At 41.8% G+C, this 17,375-nt stretch overlaps 1 protein-coding gene across 1 annotated transcript in view; it reads left to right on the top strand.

The window, feature by feature from the left end:
- The window catches only part of DNAH5 (dynein, axonemal, heavy chain 5), a 332,324-nt gene that overhangs the window by 254,398 nt on the left and 60,551 nt on the right, over nt 1-17,375 (top strand). The window contains exons 62-66 of the mRNA XM_010858794.1: nt 3,871-4,008; nt 8,629-8,764; nt 9,747-10,063; nt 11,612-11,767; nt 13,686-13,868. Of these exons, the coding sequence (XP_010857096.1) occupies nt 3,871-4,008; nt 8,629-8,764; nt 9,747-10,063; nt 11,612-11,767; nt 13,686-13,868 (930 nt within the window). The remainder of the gene's footprint in view (nt 1-3,870; nt 4,009-8,628; nt 8,765-9,746; nt 10,064-11,611; nt 11,768-13,685; nt 13,869-17,375) is intronic.

The raw sequence follows: 17,375 nt of genomic DNA, 5'->3' as shown, positions 1-17,375 counted from the left end.
GATAAATCCACGCACATATGGACACCTTATCTTTGACAAAGGAGGCAAGAATATACAGTGGATTAAAGACAATCTCTTTAACAAGTGGTGCTGGGAAATCTGGTCAACCACTTGTAAAAGAATGAAACTAGAACACTTTCTAACACCATATACAAAAATAAACTCAAAATGGATTAAAGATCTCAACGTAAGACCAGAAACTATAAAACTCCTAGAGGAGAACATAGGCAAAACACTCTCTGACATACATCACAGCAGGATCCTCTATGACCCACCTCCCAGAATATTGGAAATAAAAGCAAAAATAAACAAATGGGACCTAATTAAACTTAAAAGCTTCTGCACATCAAAGGAAACTATTAGCAAGGTGAAAAGACAGCCTTCAGAATGGGAGAAAATAATAGCAAATGAAGCAACGGACAAACAACTAATCTCAAAAATATACAAGCAACTCCTACAGCTCAACTCCAGAAAAATAAATGACCCAATCAAAAAATGGGCCAAAGATCTAAATAGACATTTCTCCAAAGAAGACATACAGATGGCTAACAAACACATGAAAAGATGCTCAACATCACTCATTATCAGAGAAATACAAATCAAAACCACTATGAGGTACCATTTCACACCAGTCAGAATGGCTGCGATCCAAAAGTCTACAAATAATAAATGCTGGAGAGGGTGTGGAGAAAAGGGAACCCTCTTACACTGTTGGTGGGAATGCAAACTAGTACAGCCACTATGGAGAACAGTGTGGAGATTCCTTAAAAAACTGGAAATAGAACTGCCTTATGATCCAGCAATCCCACTGCTGGGCATACACACTGAGGAAACCAGAAGGGAAAGAGACACGTGTACCCCAATGTTCATCGCAGCACTGTTTATAATAGCCAGGACATGGAAGCAACCTAGATGTCCATCAGCAGATGAATGGATAAGAAAGCAGTGGTACATATACACAATGGAGTATTACTCAGCCATTAAAAAGAATACATTTGAATCAGTTCTAATGAGGTGGATGAAACTGGAGCCTATTATACAGAGTGAAGTAAGCCAGAAGGAAAAACATAAATACAGTATACTAACGCATATATATGGAATTTAGAAAGATGATAACGATAACCCTGTATACGAGACAGCAAAAGAGACACTGATGTATAGAACAGTCTTATGGACTCTGTGGGAGAGGGAGAGGGTGGGAAGATTTGGGAGAATGGCATTGAAACATGTGAAATGTCATGTATGAAACGAGATGCCAGTCCAGGTTCAGTGCACGATGCTGGATGCTTGGGGCTGGTGCGCTGGGACGGCCCAGGGGGATGGTATGGGGAGGGGGGAGGGAGGAGGGTTCAGGATGGGGAGCACGTGTATACCTGAAATAAAAAAAAAAAAAAAATCAGTACAAAATAATGGACATTCTAAACAAGGCTTATGCAAGAACAACATCTCCTCCATTACGTTTGGTATAAGTCAGGCTCCATCCAGCCCCAGGACAACGTACGTCCTGCAGTAGGATGTGAAGGGAACACCAGGCGGGGACCTTCTAGTTGTCCCTGGAACCTATGCTTCCCTTCTGAGAAGCCTGTTCTGGGGGTGCCCTCCTGTGCTTTTAGTAGTATCCAGCGTCTGGAAGTCTCTAGTTTGTCAGGTCCCTCCTAATTGCCATTGTCATAAAAATAAACATAGTTACATAGATCCCACATGTTCATTGCATAGACAGAAGTAGAAGACCAAGAAAGTGCAGTCTCATTGGGCAACTGTGCTCAGTATATTAAGAAATACAGACCAAAGGGTCTAACTTCACTGATTTCTGAAGGGGTTTCTCTCGTTTCCCAAGTGAAGAGTTTGAGGACACCCCTTTGACTCCAGTGGGGACCTCTTTACCACTCATTAGTGATGGAGACACCGAGGGACTCTTCTTTCATCTTACAATTCCTCTAGACAGGCCGAGTGACTTCTAATACTGGATAAACTTAAACAAATATTGATGACAAGAATTTCAATTTAAATTCTATTCAATTTCATTATAATAAGATTTCTCCTTAGAAACTCTGTGAAAACTAGTAAATATGAGTTCACATAAGCAGAACATTACAACAGTAGAGCCTTAAATATTGAACACAGATAATAACACTATTATTTATGGAGGGACTTCCCTGGTGACCCAGTGGTTAAGATTTTGCCTTCCAGTGCAGGAGTGTGAGCTCCATCCCTGCTCAGGGAGCAGAGATCCCACATGCCTTGATGCCAAAAAACCAAAACATAAAACAGAAGCTATGTTGTAGCAAATTCAATGAAGACTTTAAAAATGGCCCATATCAAAAAGATCTTTAGAAGAGTGATATTAATATATTATTATCTATTAAACTTTTATTATAGACCAGGTCCCAGACTTGGGTTTTTACATGCTATCATATTTAATATGCACACAACACACTCTCATAAATCTTAGCAGGTAGTTTTTCAATATCTTAATGGAGAAACTGAGGCTCATAGAGTGTAAGTAATCTTAATAGAGTCCTACAGCTCCTAATGTGAGCAGTTGGATTTGAATGATTTTTATACCCTTTGATTATATCTTTTGAATACTTCATTAAAAAGATTATTTTTTTTTTTTTTCTGAGGAAAGTCCTTGAAAATATCCACAGTTTGGGGGACTGTGATACTTTGGCATTAGTGGGTGGCTTTACAGTAAGTTGACAGAGTAGCCTTGCTGTCCCTCCTTGTTTAAGTCATGGCAACAGATTCTTCTTAGAGCAGAGATGAAGACAAATGTTCCAAGAGTCAGAATATTTGTAAACTGTAATTTTTAAGCCATGCATTTGCTGTCATTGGTTCTAGTCATGGAACTAGATATTCCTTTAAAGAATTATTCTGCCAAAATTTGGGAGCCTGGGGTTATCAGATAAGAAAATAACTTATCTCAAAAGAATATTTTTAAGATAATCTTTTCTTCTCAAACACTTCAGAAATAATATCATGCTGGTATTGGGTTTCCCCATTAAAGTCAGTTTTGCCATTTTAAAAACTTAAAAGAGGGAATTTAGGTTTCAAATTTTTTTCAAAAAAATTTGAATTCCTGTAAGCACAGACTATTTTCTACATCACCTTTTCCACATATTGCTTTTTTTCCCCCCAATATTGCTTTTGATTATGTCTTTTGAGTCTAATTTAGCTTACTTAAAACAAATATTTTTATTTGGTCACAGCTCAAGTATCAATTCTTTACTTGAAAGCAAGTAATATATGAGAATTACAGGAATACCGTCAAGTCCATCTCTACCCACGAAAACCTAGATCTTTATATTCAGTGATTAATTATGTTTCATTCTTTGTCTTGTTTTAACATCTTCATTAACAGTGATGAGCTCTCCTTGGCAAATGAGAGCTAAATATTCTAAATATTAAATTTAGCTAAATATTCTAAATATTCAACTTTTCCCCTACAACTCAATATTAAAATAATCTGCAATTTGCCTTTATGCATTTCCTATTACAGCGTTCGAATTTAGGGACTGGCAAACTATGGTCCGCAGGCCAAAGCTAACCCACCACCTGTATTTGTACAGCTCATAGAATTTTAAATTAAGTACTTAAACAAAAGTCTTGATTTTGCATCTTGTCCCCCAAAGCCAGAAATATTTACTATCTGGAGTTTTATGAAAAAGTTTGCTGACTCTCTCTTAATGATTTATAATCGTCTGCTTACAAACATGTCAAGTTCACATGAAGACTTGGCCTTGATAATGTAATTTGAGAAGACTCTCAAAGGACAAAGAAAAGGTGCAGCATGGACTTCCCTGAGTTCTCAGATGCGACTGGATGTCTGGGTTGCTGCCTGTCCCTTCATGCTGTGTGTGTCTTGTACAGGCCAACCTGGTGGTGCAGGAGAACCGCTACATGTTGGCCATGCAGGATCTGCAGAAGGCCCAGGCAGAGCTGGACGACAAGCAAGCCGAGCTGGACGTGGTGCAGGCTGAGTATGAGCAGGCCATGACTGAAAAGCAGGTGACTGTCCTCTGACACTGTGGTCAGCCCTTCGTTCCTTCCTGCTTTCTCTCTCTAAGATTGCCAGCAGGGATTCATTTAAGTGATGCGCAGTACGTGTGTACATACATACATACACACATGGACACACAGCACATGTGCCTTCATCAAGTCCTGGAGTTTGTTTCTAGCAGACACCAAGGACCTTCAGTGAGAGGTCAGGATATTCAGCCAAAACAGAAGTCACTGCTGGAACACGGATGTTCTGGGTTTTCTTGTATATTGTGACGAAAGCAGCATCTTGTGCAGCATTTTTGATATGTTTTTCAAATCACATCCTCCCACTTTATCTCATTTAATCTTTAAACAATCTCTCAAGGTAGGCAGGGTAGATATTTTTACTTTATTTTCATTTTAAAGAAAGGAACTTAGGGGACTTCCATGGCGGTCCAATGGTTAAGACTTTGTGCTTCCAATACAAGGAGTGTGGGTTCAATCCCTGGTCAGGGAGTTAAGATCCCACATGGTGCAGCAAAAAAATTAAAACAAAATGAAAATTATAAAAACAATAAGGAAAGGAACTTAGGTCTAGAAAGGACAAGAGAAGGGCTGTTGAGCATAGGCATTGATCCTAGGACTAGATTAGATCTTGATCATCTGATGTCTTTTCAGGCCTCTCTGCTGGACCAACCTGACCACATGGCTGCGTCCCAGTCACAGAGACCACCCACAGCCTTCTCAACCTCTGCATGTTTTGCAGCTTTCAGTTCAGTTCAGTTCAGTTGCTCAGTCCTGTCTGACTCTTTGCGACCCCATGAATCGCAGCACGCCAGGCCTCCCTGTCCATCACCAACTCCCAGAGTTCACTCAGACTCACGTCCGTCGAGTCAGTGATGCCATCCAGCCATCTCATCCTCTGTCGTCCCCTTCTCCTCCTGCCCCCAATCCCTCCCAGCATCAGAGTCTTTTCCAATGAGTCAACTCTTCGCATGAGGTGGCCAAAGTACTGGAGTTTCAGCTTTAGCATCATTCCTTCCAAAGAAATCCCAGGGCTGATCTCCTTTAGAATGGACTGGTTGGATCTTCTTGCAGTCCAAGGGACTCTCAAGAGTCTTCTCCAACACCACAGTTCAAAAGCATCAATTCTTCGGTGCTCAGCCTTCTTCACAGTCCAACTCTCACATCCATACATTTAGCACTCTTCAAAATCAAAGTTTGTATATTTCCTCTCCACTGAGCAGCAAGCTCTTTCATTGATTTATATTAACTCCAGTTCCACTGGGGCCTCCTTCATTCTGGAAATCAAGGCAGATGTAACATAAACCTAATGTAGCTTAAGCTTCATTTTCCCTCACTTGCACAGGCCCCATAAATGCTGAGTTTACTGGGAGCCATGGAGAGGTCTATGGGGAGAGTATTTTATTCAGATAAAATACCTGGAGATCCCAGGGGAAAGGGACCTGAATTCTTCACCATCAGGACTTTGTAGTGCTTTTTCCCTGCTGATTCTCATTACATGTTCACTTGGCTGTTTTGTATTTGCAAAAATTCTTTAATGATTTTCTTAAAGTGATCCCCAGATTATGTAAGCATCTGTCCTCACAAAATCTCTATCTGCCTCCGATAAAGCCTACATTTGGAAAACAAGATCTAGATTCTCCCTGTGCTTTCCTTGATGATTTATTTTAGAACCTTTGCTGCTTCTCAGTTGTCGCTTGGCTGGATTGAGATTTCTGCTCTGTTGGTCTGTCTCTTTACAGAGTCCCAATGAGCGAATTTAGATAAACATCAGTTGCACAGTGTGCAAGATGTGTGGTATTCTCTGTTAAAGATAAGTCTCCTGAAAGCAAAATAAGAGCTTTATAGAAATTTTGGAGAAGTAATTATGTATCATCATTTGGATTTATTACTTATGGTCTATGGAATTCACTTATAATATCAAGAGAAAATTCACTTTGCAGTTTGAAAGACTACTTTAGAAACTATGAAGAAGGCCTGTTAATTTCTAACATTTGGACACTCACATTGAGAAGCGCTGCTACATGTAGTAAACATGTTTTACAGCCTCATTTTATTATCTTTCAGTTTTAACAATTTTGCATTAGTTCACTCAAGCTCTTTAGTTTTCAAGTATCTGCTATTTGTTAGGTGAGCAATTATAAGGACCATGTAAGTACAGCTACTATAAAGGTATGGCTTTAACTTAAAATTTTGAATTTCAACAAATGTCATGTATTTTTCATAAGAAAACAAAATCTGGCCATGTGCTGGCCTGCCCGCAACAGGTTGGCATGAAGTTGACCTTTAGTCATGGTGTTGCTTCTTCCTCCATGGGGCTCCATGAGAGTCCAGGGTTACAGACTACAGGGAGGCAGGGGAGGGTTTCAAGTCTTCGGTTCATGGTCACGACTGTGACCTCATTACCCAGGTGTGCAGTCCCTGGAGGAGTGTGTGTCTTGCTGCTCTGTGCACAGGGCAGGGCTTTGTGGAGGGCCCACTTCCCCAGGAATCTGGTCATATTCTAGGGCATTGGGAGAGAGAGGGCCAGGAGTACTACCCACGGAAGCCAAAGAATTCTGCACCCTCCCCCCGCCAGGCTCAGAGGGAAAATTCATTTCTCACTCCTGTCTGCTCCCATCCCCCATTTCCCAATCCCCTCTGAGGAGCCTGGGCTTCCAGAAAGCAACAGCCGGGAGGGGAGAGGTTGGCCAGTTTATATTCAGCCACACAGAAGTGGGGATGGGGAACTTAGGATAACTTAATATTAAAAATATCTTTCACATGAAAAGTTTGTTTTAAAGGTAGACAGATATAAATAAGGGCTTTTCTGGTGGCTCAGTGATAAAGAACCCACCTTACTAATGCAGAAGATGTGGGTTTGATCCCTGATTCTGGAAGATCCCCTGGAGGAGGGCATGGCACCCCACGCCAGTATTCTTGCCTGGAGAATCCCATGGTCAGAGGAGCCTGGAGGGCTACAGTCCGTGGGGTTGCAAACAGTCGGACACAATTGAGTGACTAAACAACAATAACAAGAAAACAATGATGTTGTATGATACTTCCAGCTGACATCTTTCGTTTTGGGGAGGTACAAACAAATATGGATGGTGTACAGGTGTGGGTGCACCTCTCAGCTGGGCTTTTGGGTTTTCTGCATTAACTCTAGCTGGAAGGAAAACTGAGCAGACTAGAACAAACTGGAGCAAGTATCTTGTTTCTGAAAAACACGGTATTACGCTATTATTACAAAAGCAATTTGTGTTTCTTTATAGAAAATACACATAGGTAACCCTGGTGATAAAGCCTAAAAATATCTTGCTGTTTATCATTTTGTATCTACACATATGCCTGATTTACATATATTTTAAATTCACGTAAAACTGTAACAGATCATTCAGTACATACTGCTTTATAATTGAAATTTAACTAATGATTATTTTTCATAATGATTATATTTTAATGGCTTTAGAGTATTCTTATTCACAATATACCATAAAGTATATAAATAATCCTCTATTGTTAGACATTTAGCACGTGTATGCCATATATATTATATAAATATGTGTGAATATTACATGAACTCCCAGTGACTTGTCATATAGCTAAATCTTTATCCATATCCATTATTGTTTCATAAATATACATTTTTACAGGTAGAATTAACAGCTGTCTCTTCAATATTGAGAAACTGAACCATTTGCTTTTTTTTCCCTTAAAATTTTTTTAAAGAATTTTTATAGTGTTGTGTTGGTTTCTGCCGTTTAACGTCACAAATCAGCCATAATTACATATACGGAGCCATTTGTTTTTAAGAACAAAACTCTGAGGGGCAACAGTGTGTGGCTGTTGCTGTGAAGTCACTTCAGTTGTGTCCGACTCTCTGTGACCCCCATGGACTGTAGCCCACCAGGCTCCTCTGTCCATAGGATTTTCTAGGCAGGAATACCAGAGTGGGGTGCCGTTTCCTTTTCCCGGGGATCCTCCTGACCCAGGGTTTGAACCCAGGTCTCCTGTTTGGCAGGCGGACTCTTTACCACTGAGCCCCCTGGGAAGCTCAACAGTGTGTGGAAGTCTAGTTAGAGGTCTTTTATTGACACAAGAGCAACAGGTAGGGGGCTGCTGAGTTAATGCGGCTGGAATTTGTGAATGAGCTTCAGGACTCCACAACCTCAAGACAATCTAGAGTTTCACCTGAAATCAAAGGAGATATGGAGTTAGACAAAGCAGTAGTGATGCTAGAACTTTAACATGCGAACCATCATTTCTCGTTTTAAAGTGGGGATATGCGTGTCTTTACATTTTGCTGTGCTCTGTGATATTAGCATGTGTGCGTATATTTTATTTGTAATTTTTGATAGGAAAATCATCAATGATGCAAATTTTCATTATATCTCAGTTTATGAAAATCTGGGGAGGGTCTGCCCATTGGCTTAGGACCCCTCCTGAGGAATCCCTCTATGTTCCATAAATAGGGCTTAACACGGGCTGGACTGACCCAGACACATAGAAACGGAAGTTAATGCTTCCTGTGAAATAAATGGCTCACGTTTCTCACAAAGGCATATAACATATAATGTTTTAGAATTATGTTTTTGAGCTGCAGGCTCTATTTTTCTGAAAAAAGGCTTTCTTCTTGTTTAGACCTTGCTTGAAGATGCAGAGAGGTGCAGACATAAGATGCAGGCTGCTTCTGCACTGATCGGAGGCTTGGCAGGAGAAAAAGAAAGATGGACAGAGCAAAGTAAAGAGTTTGCAGCACAAACTAAAAGACTTGTAGGTATGTAAGTCCCTTTATTAGCTTCCCAGGTGGCTCAGCAGTAAAGAATCCACCTTCGATGCAGGAGACTCAGTTTTGATCCCTGAGTTGGGAAGATCCCCTGGAGAAGGAAATGGCAACTCACTCCAGTATTCTTGCCTGATAAAACCCATGGACAGAGGAGCCTGGCAGGCTACACAGTCCATGGAGTTGCAGAGTCGGACAGGACTGAGTGATTAAGCACACACACACAAATCCCTTTATTAATGGGATTATGTGTTGACTGTGATAGGGAGTGAGCAGACTTAAGCTTTAATCAGAATATATATCAACACTCCATTACTTCAAATTCCTCTGTGCGTATGTGTGTGCACCCAGCTGTTTCAAAAGGAGGAATGTTGGTCTGGCATTTAGGCAACCTGTCTTAGATAATGTGTTAGTCACTCAGTCATGTCCGACTCTTTACAACTCCATGGACTGTAACCCACCAGGCTCCTCTGTCCATGAAATTCTCTAGGCAAGAATACTATGAGTTGCCATTTCCTTCCCAGGGGAATCTTCCTTACTCAGAGACTGAACCTGGGTCTCCTGCATTGCAGGCAGATTTTTTACTGTCTGAGCCACCAGGGAGGCCCATTCATGACCTTTAAACTCTTATTATCAGGTCATTTTTGAATTCTCCTATGAGTGAATGACCATATAGATCAAGGTCATTTAGAATGGAGGCTGTGTCTTCTGAGGTTAGAAGTCATCCTCTCATATTCAGTAAGATCAACATAATCCAGTGCTTGACTATCAGCAGTTATTACTTGTGGGCCATGTGGACTCTTTTCACAGTGAACTGAACTACTGCTTATTCACAAGACACAGCAACTTGTGGTTGCAATTTGGTTTCTGAAATTTAATTCAAAAGAATGATTGTCTTTTTTTTTGCCACTTATATTCTGCAGAATTACAAGGCTGTTCATAAAGTGTTTCAGTGGTGTTTTGTTTTTTGTTTTAGGGGATGTGTTGTTGGCTACAGCTTTTCTATCTTATTCTGGTCCCTTTAATCAAGAATTTCGCAATCTGCTGTTAAATGACTGGCAGAAGGAAATGAAAGCCCGGGAAATTCCATTTGGAGACAATCTAAACCTCAATGAGATGTTGATTGATGCTCCTACCATTAGTGAGTGGAACCTCCAAGGCCTGCCCAATGATGACCTGTCTGTTCAGAATGGAATTATTGTCACAAAAGCATCTCGCTATCCTTTGCTAATTGACCCACAGACTCAAGGCAAGATCTGGATTAAAAATAAAGAAAACCAGAATGAACTCCAGGTAATCTTTGTTTGAATATAAATGGGCTTCCCTGGTGGCTCATAACCTAAAGAATCTGCCTGCAATGCAGGAGACCTAGATCGAACCCTGGGTTGGAAAGATCCCCTGCAGGAGGGCAGGGCAACCCACTCCAGTATTCTTGCCTAGAGAGTCCCATGGACAGAGGAGCCTGGTGTGCTACAGTCCATTGAGTCACAAGAGTCGGGCATAACTGAGCTACTAAGCACACGCATGAAACGTGCTACTAAGCAATTTCATTGCCCCAGGTCAACAGTATCTGAGAATTATTTCATATTTAGTATAAACAGTATCTGAGAATTATTTCATATTTCATATTTGTTATTAACATTTAGATATTAATATTTATAAAAGAGTATCTAAAAATTGCATTATTTGGATTCTTGTTTATCTCTCCTAATGCTGTCCATTAAAGGGTTCAGACTCCCTTCTGTTAGGGCCTAAGGCTCTCCTTGATAAACAGAGCAGGGCAGAGCTATGTCACACTAGGTGTGTGGCAAATAAAGACACTCTATAGTTATTCCATGATTATTTGTCACAAATGTGGTGGTAGTGGGGAAAGGCAGTATTGTCACACAGAGCTTTTACCTGCTTCCTAGTAAAAGGAAATGATGCCATCAAATGCTCTGGAGATTCTTTAGAAAACTGAAAATAGAGCTACCATATGATCCTACAATCCCACTCTTGGGCATATATCTGGAGAAAACCATAATTCAAAAAGATACATACATTCCAGTGTTCATAGCACTACTTACAATAGCCCAGGCATGGAAGCAACCTAAATGTCCATGAAATGGATAGAGAAGGTATGGTATATTTGTACAATGGAATATTACTCAGCCATACAGAAGAATGAAGTAGTATCTTTCACAGCAACAGGGATGGACCTAGAGATTATCATACAAAGTGAAGTAAGCTAGACAAAGACAAATATTATATGTCACTTATATGTATTAGTAGAATCTTAAAAAATGATATAAACAAACTTATATACAAAATATAAATAGAGCCACAGACATAGAAAACAAACTTACGGTTACCAAAGGGGAAAGGTGATGGAGGAGGGATAAATTAGAAGTTTAGGATTAACATAAATGCACTACTATATATAAAATAGATAACCAACAAGGACTTCCTGTGTAGCACAGGGAACTTTTTCTATATTTTGTGACAGTCTGAAAAAAATATTTACAGCTGAATCACTTTGCTGTACACCTGAAACTAACACAATATTGTAAATCAACCCTTAGTGCCTTTTAATGCTGTTTGCTCATTTGTGTCCGACTCTTTACGACCTCATGGACTATAGCCCACCAGGCTCTTCTGTCCGTGGAATTTTCCAGGCAAGAATCCTGGAGTGGCTTGTCATTTCCTCCTCTAGGGGATCGTCTCAACCCAGGGATTGAAGCTGTGTCTCCTGTGTCTCCTGCACTGCAGGCAGATTCTTTACCCACGGAACCCCTTCAATTAAATGAATAAAGATAAGGAAATGATGATTTGCTAAGCTAAAGAATGTGATGTTGTTTCCAGATCACATCTCTAAATCACAAGTACTTCAGAAACCACCTGGAGGACAGTCTTTCTCTCGGAAGACCCTTGCTTATCGAAGATGTTGGGGAGGAACTAGATCCAGCCCTGGATAATGTTTTGGAGAGAAACTTCATTAAGACTGGATCTACCTTTAAGGTAGGTTAAACCTGCCAATGACAGTGTGCAGAGCAATTTCCACGAGGCCAGGTCAGTGTGACAGAGGTCACAGTTTCTCATTAAACATCAACTCAGATTCAAGTCTGGGGCAGGAGGCATTTGCTTTTCTCTTCCACCTTCCTGAGTTAGGATCAAGAGTAGCCTTTTTAGGAACATCTACTTCACTTGTATCATGAAGCCTGACTCCATTCTGATGTTAGACTTTGCATGGCTTTCAAGCCCCATCATGCCCTCTCCCGTGTCATCCCAAATCTGGGCAAGCTGATGAGAAAACGTGGCTCTGCTCTCTTTTGGTGAAAGTGGAAGTCACTGTTTTCAGTGACTATGAAGTGCATGGAATCTATACAGTCCATGGAATCCTCCAGGCCAGAATACTGGAGTGGGGAGCCTTTCTCTTCTCCAGGGGATCTTCCCAACCAGGGCCTGAACTAAGATCTCCCACAGTGTAGGCGAATTCTTCACCAGCTGAGCCACAGTGGGAAATCCAAACCGTGCAACTCCCTGTTCATGACCATATCTGGGAATCCTCATCCTAGTCGCATCCCATGATCTCTGTAAAACCCTAAAACACCTGCCCCTCTCTTCTCTCTCAACTGATTTTTCTTTGGACCTGTTTGGCAGCCTACCCTGAATCTCCAGAAATTCTCATGTGAATAATAAACCTTTTCATATCTTTTTGGTACATGACTGATGTCATCAGTCTTGAATCCATCTCACTTCTGCAGTATGATCACAACCGTTTTGGTGATAAATTCTATGTGCATGCGTGCTCAGTCGCTTCAGTCTTGTCTGACTCTTTGCAACCCCATGGACTGTAGCTGGCCAGGTTCCTCTGTCCATGGGATTCTCCAGGCAAGAATACAGGAATGGGTTGCCATGCCCTCCTCCAGGGGATATTTCCAACCCATGGATCAAACCATGTCACTTGTGGCTCCTGCATGGCAGACAGATTCTTTACTGCTGAGCCACCACGGAAGCCCATGGAATAAATTCAATATTTATTTATTTATAGTTGTATTAATTTGTTTAGTTTTGGCTGTCCTGGATCTTCGTTGCTGCCTGGGCTTTTCTCTCAGTGCGGTGAGTGGGGGCTACTCTCTAGCTGCAGTGCATGGACTTCTCGTTGTGGTGGCTTCTCTTGTTGCAGAGCATGGGCTCTAGGGTGCTCAGGCTTCAGCAGTTGTGACACTGGGCTTTGTAGTTGCAGTTCTCGGGCTCTAGAGCACAAGCTCTACAGTTGTGGCACATGGACTTAGTTACTCCTTGGCATGTGGGGTCTTCTTGGATCAGGGATCCAACCTGTGTCTCCAGCATTGGCTGCTGCTGCTGCTGCTAAGTTGCTTCAGTTGTGTCCGACTCTGTGTGACCCTATAGACGGCAGCTCACCAGGCTCCCCCGTCCCTGGGATTCTCCATTGGCAGGTGGATTCTTTACCACTGAGCCATCAGGGGAGCCCCAATTTCTATTTTTATTGGATGATGTATGTTGGATGGCATCACTAACTCAATGGACATTAGTTTGAGCAGGATCCAGGATATGGTGAAGGACAGGGAAGCCTGGCGTGCTGCAGTCCATGGGGTCGCAAAGAGTCGGACGTGACTGAGCAACTGAACAACAACCAAAAAATGTTGGATAATTTCCTTTCCTCCCTCCTTCCCTTCTTCCCTTACCCCTTCCCTCTTTTTCTCCCTTCCTCTTTCCTCTCTTACTTTTGTCCTTCTTTCTTTTCATCCTAGTGGCCTGAAGCCCTCTGAATGCCTAATGAACATTTCTTTTTAAGTATACACATGATCTCCAGGTGTATAGTGGTTTAAAGCAATACTAGATTCTAAGCAAAAGAACACACAGTAAGGTGTATCTGGGTTTTATTACTTTTAACTTTCTTTTTATAACAAAGGTGAAAGTCGGTGACAAAGAAATAGATGTGATGGATGGCTTCAGACTCTACATCACCACCAAGCTGCCCAATCCAGCCTATACCCCTGAAATAAGTGCTCGGACCTCCATCATTGACTTCACAGTCACTATGAAAGGTCTCGAGGACCAGTTACTGGGGAGAGTCATTCTCACAGAGAAGCAGGTAAGTAAAGTATGCAACAGAGTAAAGTATGCAACCCCACCAGGGCTTCCCTGGTGGCTCAGACGGTAAAGAATCTACCTGCAATGTGGGAAACCTGGGTTCGATCCCTGGGTTGGGAAGATCCCCTGGAGGAGGGCATGGTAACTCACTCCAGTATTCTTGCCTGGAGAACCCCCATGGACAGGAGGAGCCTGGCGGGCTACAGTCCATGGGGTCACAATGAGTCGGGCATGACTGAGCAACTAAACAAAACGCAGAGTGTGGCCCTTCCCCTTTCTGCATCGCATTATGATTCTTTCATTGACAAAAATAAGATGATGAACATTGTGATGGGGTTGAGTCCCCCCTTTTAATTCCTGTGTTTCTTCCATTATTCATTTTCAAGTGTCTTTAATAACAACCAATTATCTATCTAGTACATTGCATCTGTATCACATAAATAACATATATCATCAATTAATTTTATATAGGGGAATGATGTAACTATGAGAATATCTGTCTCATTTTCAGCATCACGGTTCTGGTTTTACACTCCTTAAATTTCCTGAAGTTTGTTCTGTTCCTGGTTCTAGTCACCTGTTGAATTTTAGCTTTCTAGTATATGTCTGGGGTTTCCCAGGGGGCACAGTGGTAAAGAATCCACCTGCTGATGCAGGAGATACGGGTTTGATCCCTGGGTCAGGAGGATCCCCTGGAGGAGGAAATGGTGACCCAGTCCAGTATTCTTGCCTGGAGAATTCCATGGACAGAGGAGTCTCGAGGGCTGCAGTCCACACGGTTGCAAAGAATCAGGCACGACTGACCACACATACACATGTGCACACACACAGTATATGTCTAAGTTTTTATTTCATTTGATTCATTATTATGCTTTTGGAATATAAAACTGGGACATTGGAACAGATAGCACAGCATTGCCAATTCTAATTTGTTATCCAAGAGTGCTTGCTGTATCTTGCAAGAAGGCAAGTTTGTTACCCTAGATTTCACTGTGGAACTTGTGAAGGCTACTGGCTTCATTTCGCTCTAAGCATAATTCCGTGTCTGTTTTCTCTCAATGAGAAATGGCCAACAATTTATAAACTTACTTGTTTTGAATCAGCATTTTCTCCAGGGAACATTTGAGCTGTAAGGAAAGAAATCTGGAGGGTTTTAATGGGACTCTGTCGACAAAGCTGTGTGAACTCTGAAAGTTGCTATTGATTTTCTTCTTGAGTTAGATATCCATGAGGAGTTCAGTTTAATTTATGCCCCCCATCCACACTGACCTGAAGATTTATTTAGGTTAAAACTATTGGCAAAATCTTTGGAATCTGCCCCTCCCTTTCTTTATTACCTCTTCTCTATGTCTCACCATGCGTGCTCCTCTGAGCCCTTCCTTGCATTTATATTTCTCTCTCTCTCCTTCCCCTCTTCCTTTTCTATGAATCTTCTCCATTTATTTTAAAAATCCCTGGTGGCTCAGACAGTAAGCAATCTGCCTTCAATGCAGGAGAACAAAGATTCAATCCCTGGGTTGGGAAGATCTCCTGAAGGAGGAAATGGTAACCCATTCCAGTATTCTAGCCTGGGAAATCCATGGACAGAGGCATCTGGTTGGCTACAGTTAAATGCCGTCACAGAGAATGAGATGCAACTGAGTGACTTAACACTTTGAATTTCACTTTTCTGTTTATTTTTAGTTTATGGTACACAGATCATAGAGTTATGTAGTTGGAAGTTGCATTAAGAGGGTTTAATCCAGTTTCATCAATTCACATGGTTGGTGACCTCCATGTGGTAGGAACTGATGCTAGAGTTCCTACCACAGACTGGAATAACAGCCTTCCAAATATGTAGTTGTTTATTTTTGGAGTCTCAGTCGAGATGGTTGAAGTAGTTTAGTGCTGACACAGCCTCACTTCAGAAAGGACTAGGATTCTTAATCAACAACAAGGCCTGTGGAGCCTGGGCATCCTTGAGGGTCTTCAGGATAATAATAATTGCCTGTATCTGTCTGTCTATCTATCTACTTATCTACCTACCTCTCTTCCTTCCTTCCTCCCATTCTTTCTTATTTCCATTCTTTCTTCCTTCCTTTAATTTTTATAGGAGTATAGTTGCTTTACGGGCTTCCCTGGTGGCTCAGTGGTAAAGAATCCATCTGTCCATTCAGGAGATGCAGGTTCGATCCCTGGGTCAGGAAGATGCCCTGGAGAAGGAAATGGCAATCCACTCCAGCATTCTTGCCTGGGAAATCCTGTGGACAGAGGAACTTGGTGGGCTACAGTCCATGGGGTTGCAAAAGAGTCCGATATGACTTAGCAACTAAACAACAACATCAAGAGTTGCTCTACAGTATACCTTTTGCTGTACAGCAAAGCAAATCAGCTATGCATATGCATAATCATATACATGGACTTCCCAGGTAGCACAGTGGTGAAGGCTCTGCCTGCCAGTGCAGGAGATGCAAGAGATGTGGGTTCAATCCTTGAGTCAGGGAAGATCCTCTGGAGTAGGAAATGGCAACCCACTCTAGTATTCTTGCCTGGAAAATTCCATGGACAGAGAAGCCTGGTGGGCTACAGTCAGAAAGAGTTGGACATGACTGAGCAACTGAGCACACATATACATAAACATATACATATATCCCCTCTCTTTTGGATTCCCTTCCCATTCAGGTCACCACAGAGCGCTGAGCAGAGTTCCCTGTGCTCTGTAGTAGGGTCTCGTTGCTGCTGCTGGTGCTGTCGCTTCAGTCGTGTCTGACTCTGTGCGACCCCATAGACGGCAGCCCACCAGGCTCCCTGGTCCCTGGGATTCTCCAGGCAAAAATACTGGAGTGGGTTGCCATTTCCTTCTCCAATGCATGAAAGTGAAAAGTGAAAGTGAAGTCTCTCAGTCGTGTCCAACTCTTAGCGACCCCATGGACTGCGGCCTACCAGGCTCCTCCATCCATGGGATTTTCCAGGCAAGAGTACTGGGATGGGGTGCCATTGCCTTCTCCGAGGTCTTGTTAGTTGTCTGTTTTATACACAGGCTCTACTTTTACCTGTGGTGTTGGCTTTAGGAGGTTAAGGATCTTTGATAGCACTTTGAATAATATCCTTGTCCTCAACTTTCTTTCTGTTCAGCTGAGATGAATGCAGTCTCCTTGGGAAAAAAATAATTTGTTTTCCCAGATTTTTAGTTGCAACAAAACAACTCCAGGACTGAGTCGTTAATTGTGGCAGCAGAGGTTTAAAATGAAGTAAGGAGCACTTTAACTCATTGGAAGACTTTGAACAGTCTTGGAAAGCCAGTAAGGATCCCAGGCCAGACTTTTCCTTACTTCCTGGGAAGGCTGAAAGTGTCTTGACACTTCATTCTCTTACCATCATCTCATTATCAGAGTTCATTCCTGGCTCACAGTAATTGATTCTTACAGAAGTGTGGTCAGAGTAATGTGACACTCTTTCTGTTATAACAACAGAGGGCCATCTTACCCTGAACCACAGTATAATACAATGTGTAATTGCTATTTTCTTT

This window comes from Bison bison, unplaced genomic scaffold (assembly GCF_000754665.1).
Source record: "Bison bison bison isolate TAMUID 2011002044 unplaced genomic scaffold, Bison_UMD1.0 scf7180017864440, whole genome shotgun sequence".
Lineage (NCBI taxonomy): Eukaryota > Metazoa > Chordata > Mammalia > Artiodactyla > Bovidae > Bison > Bison bison.
Note: the sequence above shows the minus strand (reverse complement) of the source record. Positions and strands in the feature narration are given on the sequence as shown.